The 25,708-nt window shown below is 40.0% G+C and overlaps 1 protein-coding gene across 4 annotated transcripts in view; it reads left to right on the top strand.

The window, feature by feature from the left end:
• Positions 1 to 13,857: 13,857 nt before the first annotated feature.
• LOC114881390 (androgen-induced gene 1 protein-like) overlaps positions 13,858 to 25,708 on the top strand; it is a 36,652-nt gene continuing 24,801 nt past the window's right edge. For 2 of the 4 annotated variants that reach the window (XM_046288083.1, XM_046288086.1), the window contains exons 1-2: positions 13,858 to 14,297; positions 17,204 to 17,371. In XM_046288083.1, coding sequence (XP_046144039.1) covers positions 17,216 to 17,371 — 156 coding nt within the window. In that variant the 5' untranslated portion in view covers positions 13,858 to 14,297; positions 17,204 to 17,215. Of the gene's footprint in view, positions 14,298 to 17,203; positions 17,372 to 25,708 lie in introns of those variants that run through there. The other 2 variants (XM_046288084.1, XM_046288085.1) reach the window with 2 other exon arrangements.

A 25,708-nucleotide genomic window follows, 5' to 3' on the forward strand; every position in this document is an offset into this window, starting at 1 on the left:
AGTCCAGTTCGTGTCCGAATGACACATGATTGCAGCTTTAAACACACGATGCCACCGCTCCACAAGACCATTGGATGCGGGGTGATAAGGTGTTGTACGAATGCGCTCACAACCAATTAAAGAGAGGAGAGCCGAGAAGAGCCTGGATTCAAATTGAGCACCTTGATCGGTTGTCAAAATTTTCGGGGCTCCATAACGTGAGATCCACGTGTCGAAGAATGCTCTCGCAACAGATTGTGCGGATGCCTCTTGCAAGGGCACCGTCTCGACCCAACGAGAAAATCTATCCACCATTGTTGCGCGCAGAGAATAAATTTTTTCTCTGAGCAAAATACCGGTAATTTTAGTAAGGAAGGAAGGAGTTTAATAACGTTTAGAAACACTTTTAATGTACGTGATATAATTTAATAAACAAAAAACGGAGTGTTTAGTCACTGTACACTGCGTGGCCTTTAATTAGCAAAGGCAAAACTAGTTTATACAAATGTACTTTCAGTTGAAGTACGTTGAGCGAATTAGTCGCGTGTTCTGAATCTTTTGGAATAACTTGTGTTTGATCGTTTTCGCCCCTTAACCGGGAAAGGGGTTAGAAAACGGATTCGGAAGCGATTTTTTGCCGGTGCGCGACCTTACCGAAGCGATAGACTTCCAGTGTGCGAAACTCGAATAGAAAAAAGGCGCGATTTGTGACGAAGAAAAGTTTTGACTCGGAGAATTGTATCTTAATAAAGTTTAATGAAAGAAAAGTTTTACAGTTCTTGCGTTCCGAAGCAACGTGTTCGAAGTTATAAGAACTAGTACGCAAAGACGTATAAGAAGAAGGATAAGAAGAAGCTGATCCGCAAGCATGCGGCGGCATATTTATATTGTTTCCCCCGTCCCCGCCGTCGCCCGCCGTCGCCCGCCGGCTTACCAACTTAGTCGGCTCGCTACGTTGGCCAACGGAGTGAGTGAGATCGCTGAAGGCCGACGGGACGAACAGCTGAGACGAAGGAAGCGATCTAGCTTCTAGAAATTTCGAGGTTTATCGTTCGATGCTCGAACAACTTGTTTTCGTCGTGAAGAGCGAAAGAGTAGACCGATCGTCGCCGCGTCGCGGTTTTTATAATCGTTAGCGCGATGACAACGTCGAAGGGTTTTCGGCGTTTGGCATAACTTTGCCTATTTTAAATTGACGCGCGCTTAATCCCGAACAACCATCGTCATGCAATGTATATAACCATCCTGCGGAGGCAGGGGTCCAACAATGTCCATACGGACATGATCGAAACGACCATCGGGAGCTACAAAATGCTGAGGAATTTGTCTCACATGACGAGAGACCTTAGACTGCTGACAATCAATGCAGCTTTTGCACCAACTTGCAATGTCGCGGTGCATATCGGGCCACACATATCGCTGGCGAATCATGCGATCGGTGACTTTGGCACTCGGATGTGCTGCACGGTGAAACATACCAAAAACGGTTTCACGGAGACCTGCCGGAATATACGGACGAATGGCCTCACCAGTGATCTCACAAAAGATCGTAGTGTGGTTAGAACCCCACTGAATCGCTTTAATCTTTAACGGGTGGTCAGGAGAGTTACGAATCAACTGAAGCTGTGAATCGGCTTGCTGCTGCTTCGCAAGCTCATTAAGATCGACCTCAACCGGAAGGCGAAGAGAATCAATACGAGACAGAGAATCTGCCACGACGTTGTCGTTACCAGCAACATGTCAATTGACGCAATTGCCTAGGAGAAGCTTTATCAGCTTTCTGCATGAAGGCATAAATAAGAGGCTTATGGTCGGTAACTATTTATCTCAAAATCGCGACCTTCAACAAAGTGACGAAAGTACTTGATTGCCTCATAGATCGCCGTGAGTTCGCGATCATACGCACTGGAATTGGTTTGTGCGGGAGTAAACTTCTTGGAAAAGAAGGCAAGAGGTTCCCAATTCCCTGACAAAGAGAGCTGCTCCAGAACAGCGCCCATGGAAAAATCAGACGCGTCCGAGACTAAACGAAGCTCCGCGTCAGTGCGAGGATGCACTAATAGAGCGGCATTGGCAAGATCAGATTTGACCTTCTTAAACGCCTCCTCAGCCTGTCGGGTCCATACAATCTGGCGTTTATCATTTTTGCGAGAGTCACAGAGATACGCATTCAAAGGAGCTTGAGAGCTAGCGGAGTGAGGAATACTCCGATGGTAGAAATTCAACATGCCGAGGAAACGGCGTAACTGCGAAATATCCTGTGGTTTAGGGAACTGCATAATTGCAGCGACCTTTTGGTCGGTGGGACGAATTTCATCACCGTTGACTAAGTAACCCAAAAATTCGAGTTCAGGAACACCGAAGACACATTTATCTACATTCAGGTGAAGGTGAAACTCACTCAACCTCTGAAAAACCACTCGAAGATGAACCAAATGTTCGTCAAGAGATGTAGAAGCGACTAAAATGTCGTCAATATATAGAAATACAAAATCCAGATCGCCTAAAGCGCGATGGATGTATCGCTGAAACGACTAACTGGCATTACGCAGTCCAAAAGTCATATTTAGATATTCAAAGAGACCAAAGGGCGTGATAACCGCGGTTTTCTCAATGTCTTCAGGGGCCATTGGAATTTGGTTAAACGCTTTATGCAGGTCTAGAGACGAAAAAACTTTTTTGCCATGTAGATTGACAGAACAATCATGAAGATGAGGAGTTGGGTATTTATCAGGAACTGTAATCGCATTTAATTTGCGATAATCACCACAAATCCTCCAAGATCCGTCTTTTTTAGGAACCAAGTGAATTGGACTGGCCCAAGGACTGCTGGATGGGCGGCAAATGCCAGTCTGGACTAACGCCTTAAATTCAGCTTTGGCAGCCCTTAGTTTATCCGGGGCTAAACGACGCGGGCGCTCAGCAACCGGAGGGCCCGTTGTGACTATGTGGTGAAAAACGCCCCGTTTTTCCGGCAGAGATACTCGAGAAGAACCAGTAATCTCCGGGAATTCCGTGAAAAGCTTGGCGCAAACCGAATTCGGGTCATGAGACCAGATTGACGAAATGGCAACCGATTTACAAACTGCAGGGGAATAAATATTCGTTGTCGAGTCAATGAGCCTGCGTTTTTGCAGGTCGACCAGTAACCCATAAGCTCCTAGCAGATCGGCGCCGATGATCGCGTATGGAACGGCCGCGATACAAAAGTTCCAGCGGATTGGACGTCTCAAGCCCAGATTCAATTCGCGAAACGATTCGCCAAAAGTGTCTGCAAACAACTTCAGACTAGAAGGAGCATCCTTTATCTTCGGATTTGCCGGGAGCAGCGAAATGTCTGCCCCGGTATCTACAAGAAACCTTTGCCCGGTTATGCGATCGCGCACATGGAGACGTTTCTCGCTAATTGCACCCTCCCTGGCCGTCCCCACACAGGAACGCCCGACTAGTTTTTTGATTTCCACGCGGCATATTTGGAACACCATTCACGACATGACGTAGGGTTATGAAGGAATTTACGGTGCGCAAAACATAAACCGGATTTTTCCCTACTACGAGAACGGTTCCCATTCGCAACAACGCGTTCTTTCGATCGCGATCTATTTGGTCCCGGTGGACCTTTAAGAGCATTGAATTGCTCGGTCAGCGCTGCGACACATGCCGCCAAGCGCCTGACCTCCGCCTGAAGGGCGGAAGCCTGGAGATCCTCCGTAGGCGCCGCAACGCAAGTCCCCGCTGGATCCACGTTGTCGGCAACCTTATCCGCAATATTCGCCAACCGATCCAAACTATCAGCGCCTGTAGCGACCAAAATTGCACGATAATTGGGAAGAAGCTGATCCAAAAAAACAGATCTAATCATTGCATCGTCGCAATGCCCGGCATTCAAATTTCTGAGGCGACTTAAAATAAGCGACGGTTTTCCATCTGTGAGAACTTGACCTTTAAGTAACTTGCGCAATTTGCTCTCAGCGGACTCAGCAATAGTAGAAATGATACGCGCTTTAATACGCTCGTAAATATCAGCCGGCGGTGGTACAAGCAAAATAATGTCTTTAACACAACCGACAACCTTCCCGTCTAACGCGGCCAACACGATATCGGCTTTCGTAGCCTCCGCGGTTATTCGCACGTTGCGCAAGGAAGCCTCCACCTGTGCGAACCACAAGGGGGTCAGCTCGAAAGAAACTCGGAACTTTCGGAACTCTATAAGAATCCACGTGTTGCAACATAACATTCGGATTCTGCAAATTCGCCAATTGATTTTGGGTTGCTCTTACCTGAGCTGCCAACTCGCCTATCACATTGTCAGACTTATCCTCTTGATCGGCCATGATGGCAGCGCACAAGGGAAAAACACAAAAATGCACAAAAGAAAGAAAAATAGTTAATACCTTACGCACACGGCGTATCACAGACTAACCTATCTCACACGCACCGGTGTGTTACATCCGTTTACGGTAAACCTTAAACCAAGTGGAAGATTGACCACTTGCGAAAGAAAAAGAAAAGAAATCGCGAGGCTATAACCTAAGAATGAGACTCTGCCGACTGCGGAAAGTGGGAGACGACTCCCTACACTAAACCTGCACGAGCTACATCTAGCGGAATACGAAACTCCCAACAATTATAAAGAGGCGATAAACAGCAAGGATTCAAGAAAATGGGTGGAGGCAATACGTGAAGAACTGGCAGCACACGAGGCAAATAACACTTGGACAATTATTCCAAGACAAAGTGGGAGGAAAACCATTGATTCTAAGCCCAGATAGCACAGAAACATTTCATGTATGTCCATCGAACGTTCATGCTGGACGTTTCGGACGTACGGAGAATGTCCCGTTAACATCCATATGTCCCCTATAAGTCCTGGTTATGTCCTTTAAAGATCCTAGGAAGGTGCCTGTTAAAAAGTGGAACGTCCAGGGGACGTCCTGTGCGTACATTCTCAGGATGTTTTCTGAACGTCCGAAAGTAACATTCTCTGTACGTTGTGTGAACGTTTACAAAACGTTGCAGAACGCTATACTAACGTCTTGAAAAGCGTACAAGGAACGTATTCGGAACGTCCGAAAGTAACATTCTCTGTACGTTGTGTGAACGTTTACAAAACGTTGCAGAACGCTATATTAACGTCTTGAAAGCCATATAAGGAATGTTTTCCGATCATTTAAAATTACAAAACGTTTTCTGTACTTTTTTTTATAATCTTTATTTTTATTACATATCTATTATTTATTTTATTATTTCTACTACAAATCTTTTACAATGATCTTGTTGCGTTCCGCAGCTCTCCTTAGCCAAGACTGTATGGACACCTTCGTTTCTTTCTTATCTTTGCACACTTTTGATGTTTGTGCTGCGTCTAAACAACAGAAATTCAGTTGAATAATATATTCAATTCGAAGCAAATAAATATAAAAAATAACATATGATGGATACCGACTACATGTTTTTCATATATTTATACATAGAATTGTACGCACAACCATTTCATAAAGAAAAATAAAAAATCGGTATGCATCGTATACGAATAACATATGTGTTGTCGTCTCAAAAAAGGCATAATTACCTATTATTAAGAAAAATTAAGGAATTAAGTTAATTAAGAAAAAAGTGACACATACCTGAGATGGCAGAAAAACTCGTCAACACACTATAAACACCAGTAAGAAATACTAATATTCACTCGTAATATGACGATCGTCAACGCTTGAAATTCACACTCAAAGTGTACGGAGACTCGCTATACGTCTTGTCGCAACAACGTTTCACGAAAAAGTGTCGATGGTGGTTCGTCATATTCCCAAGTTGGAAATTCCGCCAATCGTTTGTCAGCGCCCGGGATCTGTTTTCTGTTTAGGCCTTGTCATAAAACAGCAGGCCCCAAACTTCGGTCGTTCTCGCCGCGCGGGTGACGTACGGGTCATTCTACCCTATTTTGGACATACGTCTCATCTATGTCCGTAGGACTTTCAAGACGGACGTTCCTAGGACATACGAAACGTTCGCCCTACGGACGTCCGTAGGACTTTCAAGACGGACGTTCCTAGGACATACGAAATGTTGGCCCCACGGACGTCCGTAGGACTTTCAAGACGGACGTTCCTAGGACATACGAAACGTTCGTCCTACGGACGTCCGTAGAACTTTCAAGACGGACGTTCCTAGGACATACGAAATGGTGGCCCCACGGACGTCCGTAGGACTTTCAAGACGGACGTTCCTAGGACATACGAAATGTTGGCCCCACAGACGTCCGTAGGACTTTCAAGACGGACGTTCCTAGGACATACGAAATGGTCGCCCTACGGACGTCCGTAGGACTTTCAAGACGGACGTTCCTAGGACATACGAAATGTTCGCCCTACGGACGTCTGTAGGACTTTCAAGACAGACGTTCCTATGACATACGAAATATACGTTTTGTGGACATCCCAAGGATGTTCAGAATGGACATTGGACGTTCGGACATAATCTGGACATGAAACGGACGTCCCTGGGATGTACGGTGCTATCTGGGAAATATTGGAATGTGAAGAGTTTATATAATGTTGAAATATAATGTAGTATATAATAATAATAGGTGTAAAATATAAAAATATAATGAAATATAATGATGCGATTAAATATAAGGAAATGCAGATTTAACTCATGAACAATTTAGTTTTGAGACACACAATTATTGGCCGGAAATAGACAAATACATGCGATCAATTACAATTTAGAATAAGGAATTTCCAATTGGAGAGACTCTCAGAATCAAAATTGACGTAGCCAATTTGACTACTGGAAATTCCTTGACAAAATATTCGTGAAACGACCGGAAGAGTAATGGAAACGACTCACCGGATTATGGGGAAAAATTCCGTATAGTAATCCAAATTCTCTGCCGTTTCTCTGTTGGCTGATTTCTGAAGGCAGGGGAGTAGAACGCACACACCTTCAACTATCGCACCGTTACACAATTTTAACGCGTGAATTACTGCAAAGTCTATTAAACTAAAACTGCGTAAATATAAGTATTTATAAAGAAATAAAATTAAATTGAAGAATAAAAAAAAATAATGAACAAAATAATAATCGGAATAAATGAAAAAAGTAAAATGAATACACGAAGATAGAGTCTTTTGCCCTATTTGCTATTTTCGAACAACTTAAAACAAAACTTGTCTCTGAACCACTTCGCGGACCCGCCGACACGCTGCTCGGGATTGTACGTCGAAGAGTGTCGCAATCTGCACCTCTCGGAGAAGACCAGAGCGGGCCTCGTCCGAAATTGTTTACATTGCGTTGTTGTGCGCCCAACGAATTAGGCGGCGGTGTCGATGCGTAAGGAGGCGGGATTCGCTTATCGGTGGTGCAGTAGGGATATGTACGCTCTTTTCTCTGTTTCAATCTTTCTCTTTCTAATTCGCGAATATTCCTTTACTCTTCCTGTCATACTAAAGATTTCGTTATTCATTAAAATATAATAAATTTTACAAAAATTGTTTTGATCTCAACGTTATAGGAAGGAAACATGCTTTCCAAGATTATTACAGATTACTGAATTTGAAAGAATGCTAAATAAACATTTAAATTCGCAACTTGGACTGACCGGCGTGGTGGAAATACAACATTACGGTGTTTAGTGAATTAGTAGAAAATTTGAATTATTATAATGTATGTATGAGGAATTTCGATCATTTTCGCGAAACCGATAAGGAACGTTCTAGAGTGGTCAAGATTATCGGACCACACGAATGATGTTTTCGGGTTTACATCCGGCGATACTCAGAACCAAAGTCGACACGTGATTTTGCGTCGTGGGACCACGCTGATTTCGAGGAAGGAATTTGTTACGCTAACAATCGGAATTATGTCTGGAAAAGATAGACCATCTCGAAACATCAAAGATCGTTCTGCGCTCAATCAAGGGAGGTCCAGAATGTAAAACAAGCCATCGATGTTCATGGTTTCCGTTCGCACCTCCAACCAAGGCTAAGGGTACGACGGATCAAGATGATGGGAGCAGGCCCATCAAAAAGAACAGAAAGGGGGGGGATGGGGAACAAACATGGCTTTCGCCTTGGAAAGGATAGCTGGCAGGATCCAGCACCAACAATTGCGCCAGTTAACGCCGAAACAATTGGGACACACATGGCTTTCGCCTAAACAAATCCCAAAATGAGGGGGGAGGAGACAGGGTTTTCGCCTAGACAAGACTCGGATTGACAACGCTGAGGATAACTCGATGATGGTGACGTTAACGATACCGCCAGTTAATGCGGAGGACAATCCAATGAAAAAGGGGGGGGGAGGAGAACACAAGGCGAATGTGTAAAAATCTCTGTTCGGAACGTAACAACTGCAAGAATGATAACCCGTATGACCTTTTATACATTTAATTAAAGATTTCGCAGGAGCATCACAAATGAACGAGTTTATGCGTAAAACATATAAATATTCATGAATTAAAAATCCGTCGTTAACTAGGTTTATTGCCTCTTCAACAAAATCATTTAAAAAGCTATTGATATCTTTTGGTTTTTGATAACCATGATAAATGTCAACCATTTCAACATTTGTATATCCTCTCATACTACAAAGAATTGGATGCACTTGGCTACTAGAACTTTTCGACAATGGAAGACCGTCAATATTAATATTAATTTCAATTTTATTGTCCTTAATAGAAGAAAAATTTATAAACGGAATGAGTTTCAAAATAGCATTTTTTAAACCAAAATGATAGTAATGCCCTGGTTCAATCTCTTTAGTAACTACATTTCTACATGTTTTTAAAAGACTTCTGGCGTCTGTTGGCAAATTATTTGGAATGGGCTTTTGTAATAACGGAAGTAAATCATTAATAGCGACATGTGAAATATTGTGTTTTATAGCCCATTCTGCTAAACTAACTTGAAAATTGTCATTATTTTGTTCTGTTAACAACGCGTCCATTGAATCTGTAAAATTGAGCCCTTCTGTGTTTTCTTCGATCTGAACATTTTCTATAAGAATTTGATTCGTATTTATACTATTTAACGAAGAGTTTGAATTAGCGATATTATGCCCTATATCCGATGAGGTAGAAGCTTCTCCGTGAAACGGTAAAGACCTTTTAGCACGCATATAATATTTTTGCATTTTCCTTTTGCCTGTCATGATTTAATAAATGATTAAAAAGAAAAACTGATAAATAAGAAAAAAGTGGCACTTACCTTGGCTAACAGAAAACAATTCTCGTCACAAAATACTCTTTCACAATGAAAACTGCACGACAGACTCGACGTCTTTTCGCCACAACGTTCCGCGAAAAAGTGTCGATGGTGGTTTGTCGTATTCCCAAGCATCGTTTTCCAGTGCATAGGTTTCTGTTTTCTGTCCAGGCCATGTCATAAAACAACGGAACCCAAACTTCGGTCGGTCGGCACGCGGAAAAACCCAGTGACGTCACTCGAAATGTACGACCCATGGCCGTCCGTAGGACCTTCAAAACGGACGTCCATGGGACGTACATTTCGCATGTCCTAGGGACGTTCATCTTGAAGATTTTACGGACGTCCATAAGACATACGAAATATACGCCCCACGGACGTCCGTAGGATCTTCAAGACGGACGTCCCTAGGACATACGAAATGTACGCCCCATGGACGTTCGTAGAACCTCCAAGACGGACGTTCCTAGGATATGCGAAATGTACGTCCCATGGACGTCCGTAGAACCTTCAAGACGGACGTCCCTAGGACATACGAAATATACGTTTTATGGACATCCCAAAGATGTTCAAAATGGACGTTGGACGTTCGGACATGATCTGGACATGAAACGGACGTCCTTGGGATGTACGGTGCTATCTGGGTGATTGTTTTCTAAGTTTATCTTGGGTAGTGCTCGGTTATATACTAATTTTTGCGTGGCGTTTTTACTATTGATGAGCGGTGAATATAAAATTCTCTTGTCATTTGCGGTGCGTGGTGTATGATATATTAACAGTAGATTATTAGGATCGAATATCCTGCCTGTTTTGTCGAGGTATAAGAATGCTTCTGGGGGGATGTATCCGGTTTTAAGTGTGTTTTTGTGGTGTTCGTCCTGTGGGTATAGTGCGCTGCTTATGAGGTGGTTTGTTTTCACGTCCCTTATTGTCGCGAAGTAGTCTCTTGTTAATTGTATCATGAAGTTGTCAATGCGCGGGATGTTAGCGGTGTTGTACAATTTTTCCATGCTTATATAGTGTTTGTAATTGGTTCTTTCGCTTCTGTAATGTCCTGTACAAGACCTAAGGCATTTCCGTTCGAACGCTCTGATTTTTTCCATGGTTGGTGGGCTAACGTTGTACCAGATTGAACAATTCCACTTCTAGTGCAAGGCAGATTGCTGAAAAAGCTAATGTTTCAGCTAGTATACGAACTATACAACGATATTTGAAAAGGATACTGTTCGCGTTTCGCAACTTTTTTTCTATGATTGGACTGAGCGGCAGCATTCGAATTTGACGCCGCGAGAAGAAGGGCATGTGTGTCAGCGCCACGCTGCAATACGCAGGCGCGAGCAGTGTGGAGATGAAAAGGACGGTCCGGGTCTGAACCTGGGGCATTAGGGCAAGGATCTGTGACCTCTGAGCATTGCTTATTGTTTTTTTGTGCGTTTGAGATATTTTGTGCGTTTTTTCATTTATCTATATCGGTGGCAATCGGCTGGCGTGCGTGAGTAATCGGGCGTGTGTCCTTAGATTGTGAAGCACTGAGTGCGATTTGGGACCGTGTGATCACGGTCATTTTTTGTTCCCACTTGGGGAACGTGTCCTGTGATCAGGAAATGCACTAGGTGCAATTATAACATCGTGTGATCACGATTATTTGTTCCCACTTGGGGAACGCCTCCTGTGACCAGGAATTTGTTTGTTACGAGGACCACGACGATTGGCTGCGGCGTCAGCAAGGTGCCATCCGAGTACGGTTTGTACAAAGCTCTGGCGTGCGATAATTATAAGTTTTGAATGATCATTCAATTAATATTTAATCTCTAGGTCGTAAGTTTGCTTTTTTATATTGTGTTATTCTTTTTATTTTGTTGTAATTCAATTTGATCAAGGAACCAGGCTTTTTCCTCACTTGAGACTGAGGTTTTTTACGGCCGGTATCCTCTAAACTCTAAAGACATTATTTCTATTTATTAATAAATTCATTTGTTTTCGGTTCGTTCTTTAAAATCTAATACTTTGTGTTTCATTTACCCTCGGCGACAACAATCGCACCTCGTTTCCTCTCCCTTTATTATTGTGTTCTAATATTCGGAACAGATACGTACTATTCAAAGAAAATATTTGAAGAAACCACCATAAGGAAGGACCATCATAAAAAGAATAGGCTCGAGTTTGCTAGGGCTCATATGAATTGGACGACACAATAGCAAAAAGTAATCTTCTCTGACGAAAAGAAATTTAACTTAGATGGTCCAGATGGGTATTCATATTATTATCACGATTTAAGGAAGGAAGAATTGATTTTTTCGCGTAGACAACACGGAGGAGGCTCAGTAATGATTTGGGGAGCATTAAGCTCCAAAGGCGTCGTAGATTTAAAAGTCATGAAAGGGCGACAAGATTCAAAAAAATGCTTAGAGATATTAAAAACAGCAAAAATTAGAGTTTTTTAAATTCTATTCTAAAGTTTTTTCTAAATAATTAGAAAATTAGATAACGCCGCAATATATACTGCAAAGCTAATTAAAAGCTGGTTTGAAGAACAGAAAATAACCTGTTTACAATGGCCAGCACTATTACCCGATATAAATATAATTGAAAATGTTAGGGCATACTTATCAAGGAAGGTATATATAAATAATAGGCAATTTTCCACTCAAGAAGAGCTCATAAACGCTATGGAAAAGGAATGGAACGGCATACCGCTTAATTATACATACAGAAAATTTGTGTAAATCCTTACCCAATCACATATTCCAAATTATAAATAACAATGGTGGATATACAAAATATTAATAAAATATAATTATTGCCAAAACATCGTATGTTTTTATGTTTTAATTACAGTGTGTTTATTTAAATGTCGCAAGAGTATTCTTACTTTTTCTTAAGATAGCGAATATTTTTATACTAAATAAATAACTGCTCAAAGGAAATGTGTAAACTTTCATTAAATTGGACCTATTATCCTGAAAAAATGAAATATATTAATTTGAACATCATTAAACGAAAATATAGCGAAAATATCGTTGCGTTTAATTCAATCAAGTGTCGCGGACTGTACGTACAGTGTATCCGCGCTAAAGTGTGACAGACGTTTTATTTCGTAACTATTGATGGTAGGAAAAATTGTTTATATGGAAATTGCACGGGGGCCGCAACAATAGAGCCGCTTTTACGACTTGCTACTCAAACCGAAACGTATCTACTGAAAATCAGGAAATTTGTAAACGTTATATCTTGAAAACTAATTAAAATCGGGTGTATATATTAAAGCTTAATGAATTCGTCTTGAAAAGCACTATCACATGATGTGAAAAAAAAAATATAGTTCCATTTAAAAAACGAAACTTGACCATCATATCTTTTAAACTAATAATGTAAATAAATTTTCGTTCATGCCAAAACATCGGCCCCCTTGTACCGTGCAATTTCCATATAAACAATTTTTCCTATCATCAATAGTTACGAAATAAAACGTCTGTCACACTTTAGCGCGGACACGCTGTATATGTATGCTTTCGCTACGATAGACGTGTATACGTGTGAATAGAACACGACTCTCAAGTGGCAGTTGGCATCGCCATTGGCTTGCGTAGCGAAAGTATCACCCTGCAAAAAGAGCAGATAAGAATTCATTATATTATAATATTAGCAGTAAGTTTTTGCGAATCCCTCAGAAACTAAACCCGAGCAACAGGTACAGTGGCTCAAAGTAAACATCGGACACTCTTTAAAACAGAATACCTCATTTAAAATTGGACGAAAAGACTTGAGGTTTCTGGAAAAGCTATACAAATTAATTTACTAAAAACATAACTAGTCACGTTCTTAGGTTCGATGAAAAGACGCGATTTTCGGAAATTTTAATTATAATTACTTGTAATTTTTAAGGGCATTGATCGATCTCGATGAAATTTTCAGCGTACACATAACTTATTTGAATCTACGAAAGACATATTTTAAATTTTCATTATAGGCTCACATAAAAAAGTTGAAAAATTACTCTTCACTATTTTCTTTCACGATTTCAACAAATTGTAATTTTTTAAAACGATAAAAGCACATATCTTAGTAAATTAATTTATATAACTTCTTAAAAATCCTCAAGTCATTTGGTCCAATTTTAAATGAGTTATTCTGTTTTAAAAAGTGACCGAGTTTTACTTTGAGCCATTGTATACGTACAGCAAAAAGTTATTTAAAATTATCATCCCAACAATATATTCAAAATAATTATCATTTTATTAAACGCCTTATTAAGAAAACCGAATGAACGCGTGTAGAAATTATTCAAGATTTAATGTTCGATTTTTACAAATCTATTCAATTATGTCTCCTTAACCCCTCCCCGTACTTTAACGAGTCTGTCTCGTGATGAAGATTTTGGCCCAAACATGAATACATATCACGAGTCTGCCTCGTGATCAGATAGTCGGGCGAAACATGAATATCACGAGTCAGACTCGCGAACAGACTCGTGAGCTCAACAGTAGTAACGCGTAAAAGTGCCTATATATCAGATATCAAAGGTCTTTACATTTCGGCACGTATTGCGACTGTTCTCGAGCGTCTTGTCTGTTTAGCGCGCGTTGACGACTACCGTTTGGGCCCGAGTTTCGTCGAGCTAAATGGCACGGGAGGGGTTAATGACATCTCCTTTATTAGCGACAATCACCGCGTGACTCGAAAGAGTTTCGAATCGATCGCGATACTGTTCAGTTGCAACGGTGCTTGCTCGAGTGTTCGAGTAGCTCATTCTTTTCCTCGGTACCGTCTGTCTTTAGTCGCTGAAATTTGTTCACCAAAGCAGAGGAGCGGCCGAATTAAAAATATATATATCGATAACAAAGTCCCTACCTACTTCTGATTATGTACACCCGACGAATCAGAGTACGAGGCTGTCTACCTTTGATACATTCATCGTTCCCGTGACGAGTCGTGGGGTACGATCAGCTATCAGTTCGTGGTCGGCTTTCCATTAAAATTGTTCTACATCGTGGATCAACAAGGTTTGCCATCTGCCCGTGGCCCGTTTACACGCTCTCCCGTTTGCCACTGGGTGCATGCACCTCAATCGAATGGTTCGTGAAACAGGTCTTGCATCGCCGATACCTCCACCAGGTAGGTCGCTAAAAAATGTTTGTCAGAATGAATATTGTGCCCGAACGGGTTAACCTTTACCAAAAGGTGGGACGCAAATCCGGATGGGTCATATGTCATTGGAAAGTCCTTGCCGAGAGGAACACAATGGTGTGGGTGGGAGGTCTTAAATATGTGACCTTGACCCGGTAGAGGTCAAATATATATATTGAGTTTACTCAAAAGCTCGACGTTAAATCCGGATGGGTGACATGTCATTGGAAAGCCCTTGACGAGAGGAACACAATGGTGTGGGTGGGAGGTCTTAAATATGTGACCTTGATCCGCTAGAGGTCAAAAACTAAAATGCCCCAAAACATATAAATTCATTAACTTTTTTATTTCTTATTTAACGAGAAGAAATCTTCGAAAAAGACACCCTAACCCAACCTAACCTAACCTAACCCTAACCTAACCTAAATATGGCGGTGACGGTGCTGTATTTGCGGTGGTTTGCACGTTACACAGCAACATTCGCTTTTTTATCATAATCCAGCGTCAGGAGCGGGTCTACCTGGACGAAAACCTTTCGCACAACAAAATTAACATAATTTTAGTTTTTGACCTCTAGCGGGTCAAGGTCACATATTTAAGACCTCCCACCCACACCATTGTGTTCCTTTCGTAAAGGGCTTTCCAATGATATAATATGACGCATCCGAATTTGCGTCCCACCTTTTGGTAAAGTCCAACCCCCGAACGGGACATGAGAAAAATCCAAGAATTTTCCACTGCCAAGATGCTTACTGATGATTAAAACTACGAATTTAAATAAATTGCGCAAAAATCAAATGAGAAAAATTACGATTTATTTCATGCCCGAACGAGATATGAGAAAAATCCAAGATTTTTTCACTGCCAAGATGCTTACTGATGACTAAAACTACGAGTTTAAATAAATTCCGCAAAAATCAAATGAGAAAAATTACGATTTATTTCATTTTAACGCGTTAAATGTTTTGGGATCATCAGTGACCGGTGTCATAAATTTAGTATCATTGAATGGTTGAATAAAGAATAGTGAAAGACTCTAATCGTAAGTTTCATTAGTATGTTAATTTTGTAAGATTGTCAATGAAGAATTTAAATTGAAGAATGCAAACATAGTATTCTGAAACGATATTAGCTTTGAATTTAATTCCACTAATAATGTAATTAAGAGAAGATACTAAAGATACAGGGTGATTCTCTCGCTGCACAAGACAAAAGCCGTGCCGCACAATGGAACCCCTGCTGCTCCGTTTCTTGTCTTCGTCTCAGCCATAAACACACACAAAGCAGTTTTGGGTCCGGCGATATGGCCCCTGGGTCTCTTTACCTGCAAAAACAGCAGGGTTCGATTGTGCGGCACGGCTTTTGTCTTGCGTAGCCAGAGAATCACACTGTAGAAGATACTGTTTAAAAAATACTAAATAGCAAAAAATAGTTCTTTAAAAAATTCGTGAATATTATAATTTAACTGAAGCTTTACGGTTGTAGACTAGTTTTCTTCCTTCAATAGTGAATTTTTATTCTTCAAAATAATCTATCAGTCACAGTTTTCAAACCAGAGTTGATTTAAATTTTCCATGTAAAAAAATGACTGCAAGTAATGATAATTATTGTAGTAATAATTAACTTTTTTCCGACATTCCTTCATTCGTGTCCGCATAATGTACTTCATCTGAAACACATGTGTTATACATATGTATATATGTTTGCATGAGTGTAAAATTGTATAGATATGTGCAGGGATAAAGTGTGTATAATATATTACCAAGAGGATTTCCGTTCGTCTATCACCGTTCACGAATGATATGTATAATTATTGTTGTTCACCTTGACATCACTTAACATGTTTACACGTATCTTGTTATTAGCAATTCGTAAGAATAATTTAATAAGGATATTGTAATTTATGAAAATCTGTTTTTTCTTTTATCAAACGTAATAACAACATTTTTCTTTGCTTATGAATATCACATAGTGTAAAAAATAAATAAACTAAAGATACTGTATTTTAAAACAAGCAAATCAAGTATTCTTTTTTTAAAAGCTGATCGCACAATTGATCAATATTCATGATAAAAAAAGAAAAGATTAATGACGATTGACAAAGTGATGTATCGCAAAACGTGTGAACAGTCGATTACAGGGTGTCCATGCTAAAGTATGACAGACGTTTTATTTCGTAACTATTGATGATAAGAAAAATTATTTATATGGAAATTGCACGGTACAAGGGGGCCCATGTTTTGGCGTGAACGAAAATTTATTTACATTATTAGTTTAAAAGATATGATTCGTCAAGTTTCGTTTTTTAAGTGGAACTATATATTTTTTTTCAGATCATGTGATAGTGCTTTTCAAGACGAATTCATTAAACTTTAATGTATACACCCAATTTTAATTAGTTTTCAAGATATAACGTTTACAAATATTCCGATTTTCAGTAGATGCGTTTCGGTTTGAGTGGCAAGTCGTAAAAGCGGCTCTATTGTTGCGGTTTCTTATTCTTTGGGTCTGCCGTTCCTAGCGTAGACCCCCGCTGTGGCACTTACCGCTATAGTAGGGCCACTTTTACGACTTGCTACTCAAACCGAGACGTATCTACTGAAAATCGGGAAATTGATCTTGCAACGAGGAAAAAACGGAGTACTTTGATATAAAACTACCTTTTTACATTTTTTGTGTGAAAAATATAAACAACCATTTGTTAGTGCGATAAAGCAACAATAAAAATAACATTATATGTAAATGTCATACAGAGGCACATGTCCAGGAATGGCACTTATTATTTAATAACCTAACCTATAACGTCAGAAATAGTAAAATATTAATGAATCGTAACAATAAAGAAGAAAAGAGTCATAATCATTTTTTTTTATACATTGTTCTGTGTTTTGTAGTGTTTCGTCAAAATGGTATGGACCATAAATCAGTTGTTTCACGCGATGACGTTTTTGTTTTATGTATACATGGTATATAAAGCGTATGTGTTGGACACTGTTGTAATAACGGACCAGTTCAAAAATTTCGACGTAGGACAGTGGAAATATTTAACATTCTGGAATCTGGTAAGTACTCCTGATACATTTTCTTTCTTAACAAACCTATTTTGCTTTTGTTTCAAATTATTGTTTGATTATAATTTAATATTCAGGGAAGAATTTTTAACCGACTTCGAAAAAGTAGGAGGTTACTCAATTCGATCAGTACATATTTTTTAAAATAAATAATTGATAAATAGAGTAGAAATATAAAAGCAATTACTAAACGACCTCTGTATTACATAAAATATAAAATTTTAGGCTGTAATTCCGAATACGACCGGTCGCCGATTAAGATGAAATTTTGAGGGGCCGAGGGGAGGGGATCCCAAATATAAAGTAGGTATCTTCGGCTTCCTATTAGTTTCCGAGATATTAATTAAAAACTTTCGTACAACACATAGAATTTTTCCTATACAGACGCAACTAACACTACCGTCTTCGCTGTAGCAACCGTCATCGTCAAGTGTCGAACAGCCGTTCACACCATAGCGATATCGGCTTCCGTTTCTATAGGGTGTTCCATGTAAAAACCATTTTTTTAGTTAGATTACGTTATGTTTTATATTTTATTACTAATTCTCAAGGAATTAAACACATTTCATTTATACGTAGGTTAGGTTAGGCTAGATAAATTTCCGGCCGCCGAAAGGCAACGCTACAACACTCGTCGTATCTCCAAAGTTTTGAATAAGACACCTTAAGGGGGTAGACACGGGTAATAGTAGCGCGTTGACTTTACCGGCAAAAATGGGCCTAAACATGGGTTTACGGGACTACACTTTTCGTCCTTATATGAGAACATTTGGGGCTGAGTGAGGGCTTATTCGAAAGAGTAAGGTCCAATGCGGGGCGCTGCACTCATGTTTTAGTAGGATTATGTTCATGTTTAGTAATATAAGCGTCCAAAGTGGAGGAAAAAATCGACAAAATGCAGTCGCGGAATCGAAGCATTTTTAGGCCACTAAAAGAGTGCTGTGATTAAAATCATGAGTGCAGCGCTCTAGCCACAACCCTTACCTGCAAATTAAGATCTATTTTGTCTTCATTTGTTGCCAAATAAGAACGAAAAGTGTCGTCCCGTAAAAGCATTCCCACAGACTAGTTCCGCCATTTTGTGGATAATACAGAGCAAGTCACGTGACGAATTCAGTTCAGCTAGTAGTTATAAGGTGGTGTCTAACTAAGAAGGCTGTCGATTTGGAATCGTAGCCAAAATCAGGCGTTAGCTTCGCTACGTCACTCGACTGTGTCAGCGAAGGCAAGCGAAAAAGGCAACAACGCCCGAACGCTGAGTGAGACGAACTACAGTCATGCTGTCCTTCTCTCATTCTGAACGTTGAGATCGTCCCTTTTCGCTAAGTTTTGACTGACGCCCGCCTGGATTTTTCACAGCGGCCCATAACAAACCTCGCTCAAAGAGAGGGTATAACAAGAGGAGAATATACCTGCTCTTTGCAATAATTCTGCAAATGTTTTCATACATAAGTTGTATATGAGATATTTATTTATTTAAATTATTTGCGTTCACTCAGAATATTGACTAACACTCCTTTGTATTTTTTATTAGTTTCGATAAACAAAGTTACTATAGGTTTTTGGAAATACAAGCGTCACGCAATTGGGACGACGTATATCTTTTTAGTAAGAGATAGGAGAAAGCTATTGATGTAAAAGTTGAATGGTATGACTTATGAAAAATATGAGATATCTCACGAAATATTAGTTTTTTAAACATTGTACTGTTAGATATAGGTGATAGATAATAATGAGAGGGAATAGTAACGAGGGGAGAGAAGGAGAGAAGGAGCCGAGGCCCCTCCATTTATTAGTTCTAATACTACTTTTTTATCCAGAATTTTCCAAGGAGTTGATACGAGTAAAGAAAGAAATGCAATTCTATTTAAACAAAAAGTGCATCTGCATTTTTTTAGTGCATCGTTGCATTCACCAAGAAAATGAAGTCATAGAAAAATAAACATTATCATACCATTGAATTTTTACATGAACAGCTTTTTCCTATCTCTTACCAAATTCAAGATATAGCCCGTCCCAATTGCGTGACGTACTCTGTATGCTTTTATGAATTAAAAAACATTTATTTAAACTAATAACTAATAATTTATTTAAGCTAATAACTTTTTCTAAAAATTACTGTCAGATAGCACGTTCCTTCGGTTCTTCAGAGTATGCATATATTTTTCAGCAGCGAGGGGTGCTACGGTGTGCTATATAAAATCCACGCGTTTGGTCAGTCAGAATTTACCGGAGCGGGACAATTCTATCATTTAGGTTGAAAGAAGGATAGCATGATCACCCTACATCTCATTCTAACCACGCGCCAATGTTTCGCTTTCATTCTTCAGGCGTATCGTCGCGATGCCTCTGGCGAGATGAGCGTTTGAATGTGTTTGTAAAAATACTTGAGGCGCTGTTGCCTTCCTAGATCGTGTTGCACGAACGCTAGCTGAGAATTAAACCTTTCAAGTTCCTACCAGACCACGCAAGTGGCTCCACCAGGCCCAACGAAAAAACTGCTGTAATATCGACGTCCCAAATCGGAGAGGTCACGTGCCGTGTCTACCCCCTTAAGCCGGGTATCCACCGGTATCAAACGCCCGTATCGTATCACCGTTCCGAACCCTTTTGAATAGGCAGGCGTTGCCTCGTTGCATGCCACGGCGTGATACGGCTCGGACAATAGTTCTTCGTTTCTTGAAATAAACTCCTATAGGCGAGAAGTTTCGGTTTGCTGCATGCTGTTTCTTTAGTGTAATTATCCAAACCATATCGTGTTTGGTATCATTTTAATCAGAAAAACGTCACAAATATCTTGGTAACAGTTTTTTAAGAAAAAAATGAAAAATAACAAAGTTCAGTCGTTGCATTAGTATTATCTCACTGATATATCCGATTCCAAATCATATTATCTCGTGCCTCAAGTGTCATGTTTCCACTTGACATAGCATTTCGGGCCTTCGCCTGGGTATGTTGTTTTTACGTTTCAAGTGGTTTCCGAACCTATGCTTTGAATGGCAAGAAACCGACAATTTTCGGATCGGCCTGTTCCTTCACTTCCGTATCACAGCCCAATAGAACTTTCGATACTCGGCAACGGAAAAATCTCTGGAAAATTAACATTGTCCTTTTTCAATAATCATACAGGTGATTATTAACATTGCTCTTTTATGTACAGCGTATCACCAAAGATAATTGATCTGTTTAAATATATTTAGACGATAAAATTTATCTAAATTAAATTAGATTAAGTTCATAAATAATTTCATCGATTTTGAAATGAATCCAATAATACTGCAAGATTTCAAATAATTTGAAATCCAAGTGACGGCACGAAACGCTATGTCAAGTGCAAATGCATGAACCTTTCCTTCGATGGAACGGTAAAGAATCGACAAATTTTTCAGATGGGTCCGTTGCCTCCGTTCCTTTGGAACGGCACGCAGCAAAATGAAACTCCTCGCCTGTAGTGGCCCAGTCCTATTGCCTAACCGGTTCTATCAAGAAACGAAGAAATGTTGTCCGAGCCGCAGCACGCCGTTGCATGCAACGAGGCAACGCCTGCCTATTCAAAAGAGTTCGGAACGGTCGTTTGATACCGGTGGATACCGGCCGATATCGCTATGGTGTGAACGGCTGTTCGACACTTGACGATGACGGTTGCTACAGCGAAGACGGTAGTGTTAGTTGCGTCTGTATAGGAAAAATTCTATGCGTTGTACGAAAGTTTTTAATTAATATCTCGGATACTAATAGGAAGCCGAAGATACCACTTCATATTTGGGGTCCCCTCCTCCCTCCCCCCTCCCCCTCAAAATTTCATCTTGATCGGCGACCGGTCGTATTCAGAACTTCATCCTTTTATTGTAATAGTAGTATTGAAGCTATCAATGTTCCAAATAATTTTTTTTTACCTATTATTTTAAATTCGTATTTGAATAGAAGTGTAAAGGATTCAATTATAAAACGCATTTATATGTTAGGCATAAGTAAGTACCTACTTACTTACTGTGCTTTATTAAATATTTAAAAACAGTCACTGTGTGTGCTATACATGTATGTGTGTACAGCGTGTCCGCGCTAAAGTGTGACAGACGTTTTATTTCGTAACTATTGATGATAGGAAAAATTGTTTATATGGAAATTGCACAGTACAAGGGGTCCCATGTTTTGGCGTGAACGAAAATTTATTTACATTATTAGTTTAAAAGATATGATGGTCAACTTTCGTTTTTTAAATGGAACTACATATTTTTTTTCACATCATGTGATAGTGCTTTTCAAGACGAATTCATTAAGCTTTGATGTATACACCCGATTTTAATTAGTTTTCAAGATATAACGTTTACAAATTTCCCGATTTTCAGTAAATACGTTTCGGTTTGAGTAGCAAGTCGTAAAAGCGGCCCTATTGTTGCGGTTTCTATTTCTTTGGGTCTGACGTTCCTAGCGTAGACCCCCGCTGAGGCACTGACCGCTACAATAGAGCCGCTTTTACGACTTGCTACTCAAACCGAAACGTATCTACTAAAAATCGGGAAATTTGTAAACGTTATATCTTGAGAACTAATTAAAATCGGGTGTATACATTAAAGCTTAATGAATTCGTCTTGAAAAGCACTATCACATGATGTGAAAAAAAAAATATAGTTCCATTTAAAAAACGAAACTTGACCATCATATATTTTAAACTAATAATGTAAATAAATTTTCGTTCACGCCAAAACACGGGCCCCCTTGTACCGTGCAATTTCCATATAAACAATTTTTCCTATCATCAATAGTTACGAAATAAAACGTCTGTCACACTTTAGCGCGGACACACTGTATAAGTATTGTTCAGCATCACGAAAATGTCAATAGGTGGCACTTTGTTTTTGCTTAATTAGTGTAATTAAAGCTTCACCACATAATTCTATCTCTCTGTATATGTGGCTCATATGTATATTATGTTTGCTCATTCACTGATTACTACGCGTGTAAGGTAACACATTTTTACGTTTGCATAACATCTTCTCGTAGTACTTATTGTTTTCAAAATAATGTCGCTTTAATTGACACAGAGTTACAACGTTTATTCACAGTTCATTAGTCACAGTGTCAAAATTATATGAATTAGTAAAGACTTTCTGTTTTTAAATCGCGTTTTTAATTTATTTATGAGCTTCAAGGGAAAAATGTGTTATCGAATTTTATATATCAACATCGCATAAAACTAGTCCATTGAACAGTAAATAGTGCAGATATTTAAAGAGTCGAGCAGTAAAGTATTTCATCATAACTTTTTTTTAAACACACTGGAACAAGTTTGTAAGTGTTGTATAATAGTAGAAAGCAAAACACATAATACATTACAGCAGTTTTTACTCTGAAGTCTTCGCTCAACTTCTCGTTAAGTTTCAATCAGAAAGTGCGTGCGAAGTTGAAACAAGTTTTCTACATTTGTGCCTAGTTACGATACAAGTGTACTACACCGTCGAACTTTTATAAGCCTGTAATTCGAGTTTGTGTTTATCAAAACAACATTTATTTTAAATGGTGTTAATCAAGAAAAATATCAGTGCATTTTGAGGAGAAAAAACAAAAGTAAGAAACAAAACCGAAGACCTGCTTCTATCCACAAAAATATGCGCAACTCATCTGCGCAAGAAGATAGTCGTCAGCTGCATTTTTTGTCTCTGTCTCTTCACGATTCCTCTGTTACGCGGCGTAGTATGTATACCGATCGCGGAATTATAATACAGGGTGATTCTCTCGCAACGCAACGCAAAAGCCGTCCCGCACAATGGAACCCTACTGTTTTTGCGGGTAAAGAGACCCAGGGGCCATATCGCCGGACCCAAAATTGCTTTGTGTGTGTTTATGACTGAGACGAAGACAAGAAGTGGAACAGCAGGGGTTCCATTGTGCGGCACGGCTTTTGTGTTGCGTTGCGAGAGAATCACCTTGTAGCAGCAGTCTCATGCTAAACTCACCGTAAGACATCGTCCGTTTTGCCTTCAATGTACCTTGTAAAGGTGGTAACAACGGTAAATTCATTAACCGATGAATTTACTGCACCTATTTAGAAGCACGGTCAGTCATGTTCAATAGCACATTATCAAATTGCTAGAAACTTCTTAAGCTGGTCGGAGCGGTATTTTGTCACGTATCGAAGCAATTACCATGAAGCTTCAAAAGGTCCAACATTAAACAGACCTTCTACAGGACAAGGCCCGTAAAGTCAGAACGTTTATTTGGCATTCGCATTGCCCACAAATGCTCGCGATGAGCAGTTTACAATCTTTTACGAGGTCTTGCCATTAACTTTACTTTAATTCTAACTTCCTCTTCCGTGTCTTAAACGGACCCCCTGTGATGCAAGAGTCAAACAAGTCAGAACAAAACCTTAAGGGGTCCCGAACCATCTAAGCTGCATACTCAGGCACCACCGGTCACATGACCATATACTGTATCCCGATGAGATGTTGCGGAGGCTAAGGAATGCGGGTACGATTGGTCAGAGGTTTCTAGTCACGCCTAATGCACACGCATTCTAGATCGTCGCGCGTTATTGGTCGAAACGCTCACACATACTAAGCCCGCCGCTTGCACACCGCAAAGTCAAGTGGTGTGGGTGTCTGACAACGTTGGGACTCACCGAGGAGTCACTCCTTAGCCTCCGCAATATTTTATCGGTGTACAGTACCTCAACGGTACAGTCCAAACGTAAGGGTCTTGAACCGCCTGTCGCTCGAGTTATGTGACAACACGTAACCCCAGTCTTATTACCTCAGGCAAGACGTGGAACTGCAACAGACATAACAAAATTCCGACTCGAGGATGAGAATAAGACAAAAGAAAAAGAGAGCTTACCATCGCCTCGACGACAATTCATTCATTCAATGTTGAACCATCGACCTAAGCTGTCGACCTGTACGGACAAAGTAAACGGGTATAATTAAAAATATTGTGTATTTACTTACCTGTGTTCCTGTCACTTAACTCTCGCGCCTGGGTCACTGCTCGTTCGGGTCGTAAAACTCAGCCGATTTCCACGTGCATCACAGCTGCTGGGTTTTCGGCTAGCTTACATGGGAAGTGTCCAGCGAGGTGATTCGCTAAACCGTTCAGCCTATGGCCATTAGTTAAACTCCAACCCTTTGCTAATTGGCTACTTTGCGTCAAGACCTCCCTCGTTGGACTACCTCGCTGCGGCTCCTTGCTGACCGTTCGTAAGGCCCAGGAGAGGGAGAATACAAAGTTGGAACGAGACATCGAGACTCGAAGTCTCTTCTCGTTGAGTCTCTTAGGCCGCGTTCAGACAATGCAACTTAGTTGTACAACTTTCCGTGCAACTTCGGGTCCGAATTTTTGTGTTTCTGGCCCTGCCTGTACCAGGTATGCCGCCTGAAAAAGAAAATGGTTTTCTCTTGTAGAAATACCAACTTTCGTATTTTTTATTAGATCTTTGCGGAAGCGACGTCAATCGATTCCTTATGTTTTTGCGATCAAAATGAAACTAAACACGACATAAGTTGGACAATAATTAACCAAGTTACGTGAAAAATCTAAATGCATAGTTAAAAGCCAATTTCGTTAAAAGTAGTCCGGTTTACGTGATATGAGGTATCATTGTAATCGGGAGAACACCAGCAATCCATTAGTACCACTTTCATACCGATGCGGTGAAAAATAAAGAATACGCTCCTGAGCCTCAAACGGTTCGGAGGCTGCGCGCTGAACGTCGCGGCAAGGGGAATAGCGGTAGGCGGAGCCAGCTGAAAATCGGCTGAAAAGTGCAAATCTTGCCGAGCTCTGTTCTAGAGTATGTCTCCCGATTGGTCCCGCTAAAAAAACATTTTATATTTTTTCATTCCGAACGCTTTTTACTGCAAAAAAACGTACTATTTCATGTACGTGCGGCGTACGTTCGCTGATTACTTCGAGACGGATGGACTAATCGGAACGAAACTTTTTGCGTCTTATAGAGTATAACTCCTCATTGGTCCAGTAACAAAAATATTTTGCATTTTTTCATTCCTAACGACTGTTTTTTGTAAATGTATGTGCGCCGATTAATCCGAGACGGATGAACCAATCGGAACGAAACCTTTGGCATCTGGTAGAGTATGTTTACGGATTGGTCCCGTTAAAAAAACATTATATATGTTTTCATTCCTAACGACTTTTATCGCAATAAAATAATTTTTAACAAAATACAAATCCGACTTCGAAATGCACTAAAAAGTGTAAAATAATTTCTATTTCATTTATACCAATATTCCATAGCTATTAATAATATTGTTACGTCCCGACTAAGAAAATTCCATTGTCTTCAATTTCAAAATTACGAAAGCGTCAGCA

Source organism: Osmia bicornis, chromosome 12 (genome assembly GCF_907164935.1).
Source record: "Osmia bicornis bicornis chromosome 12, iOsmBic2.1, whole genome shotgun sequence".
NCBI classification, from domain to species: Eukaryota; Metazoa; Arthropoda; class Insecta; order Hymenoptera; family Megachilidae; genus Osmia; species Osmia bicornis.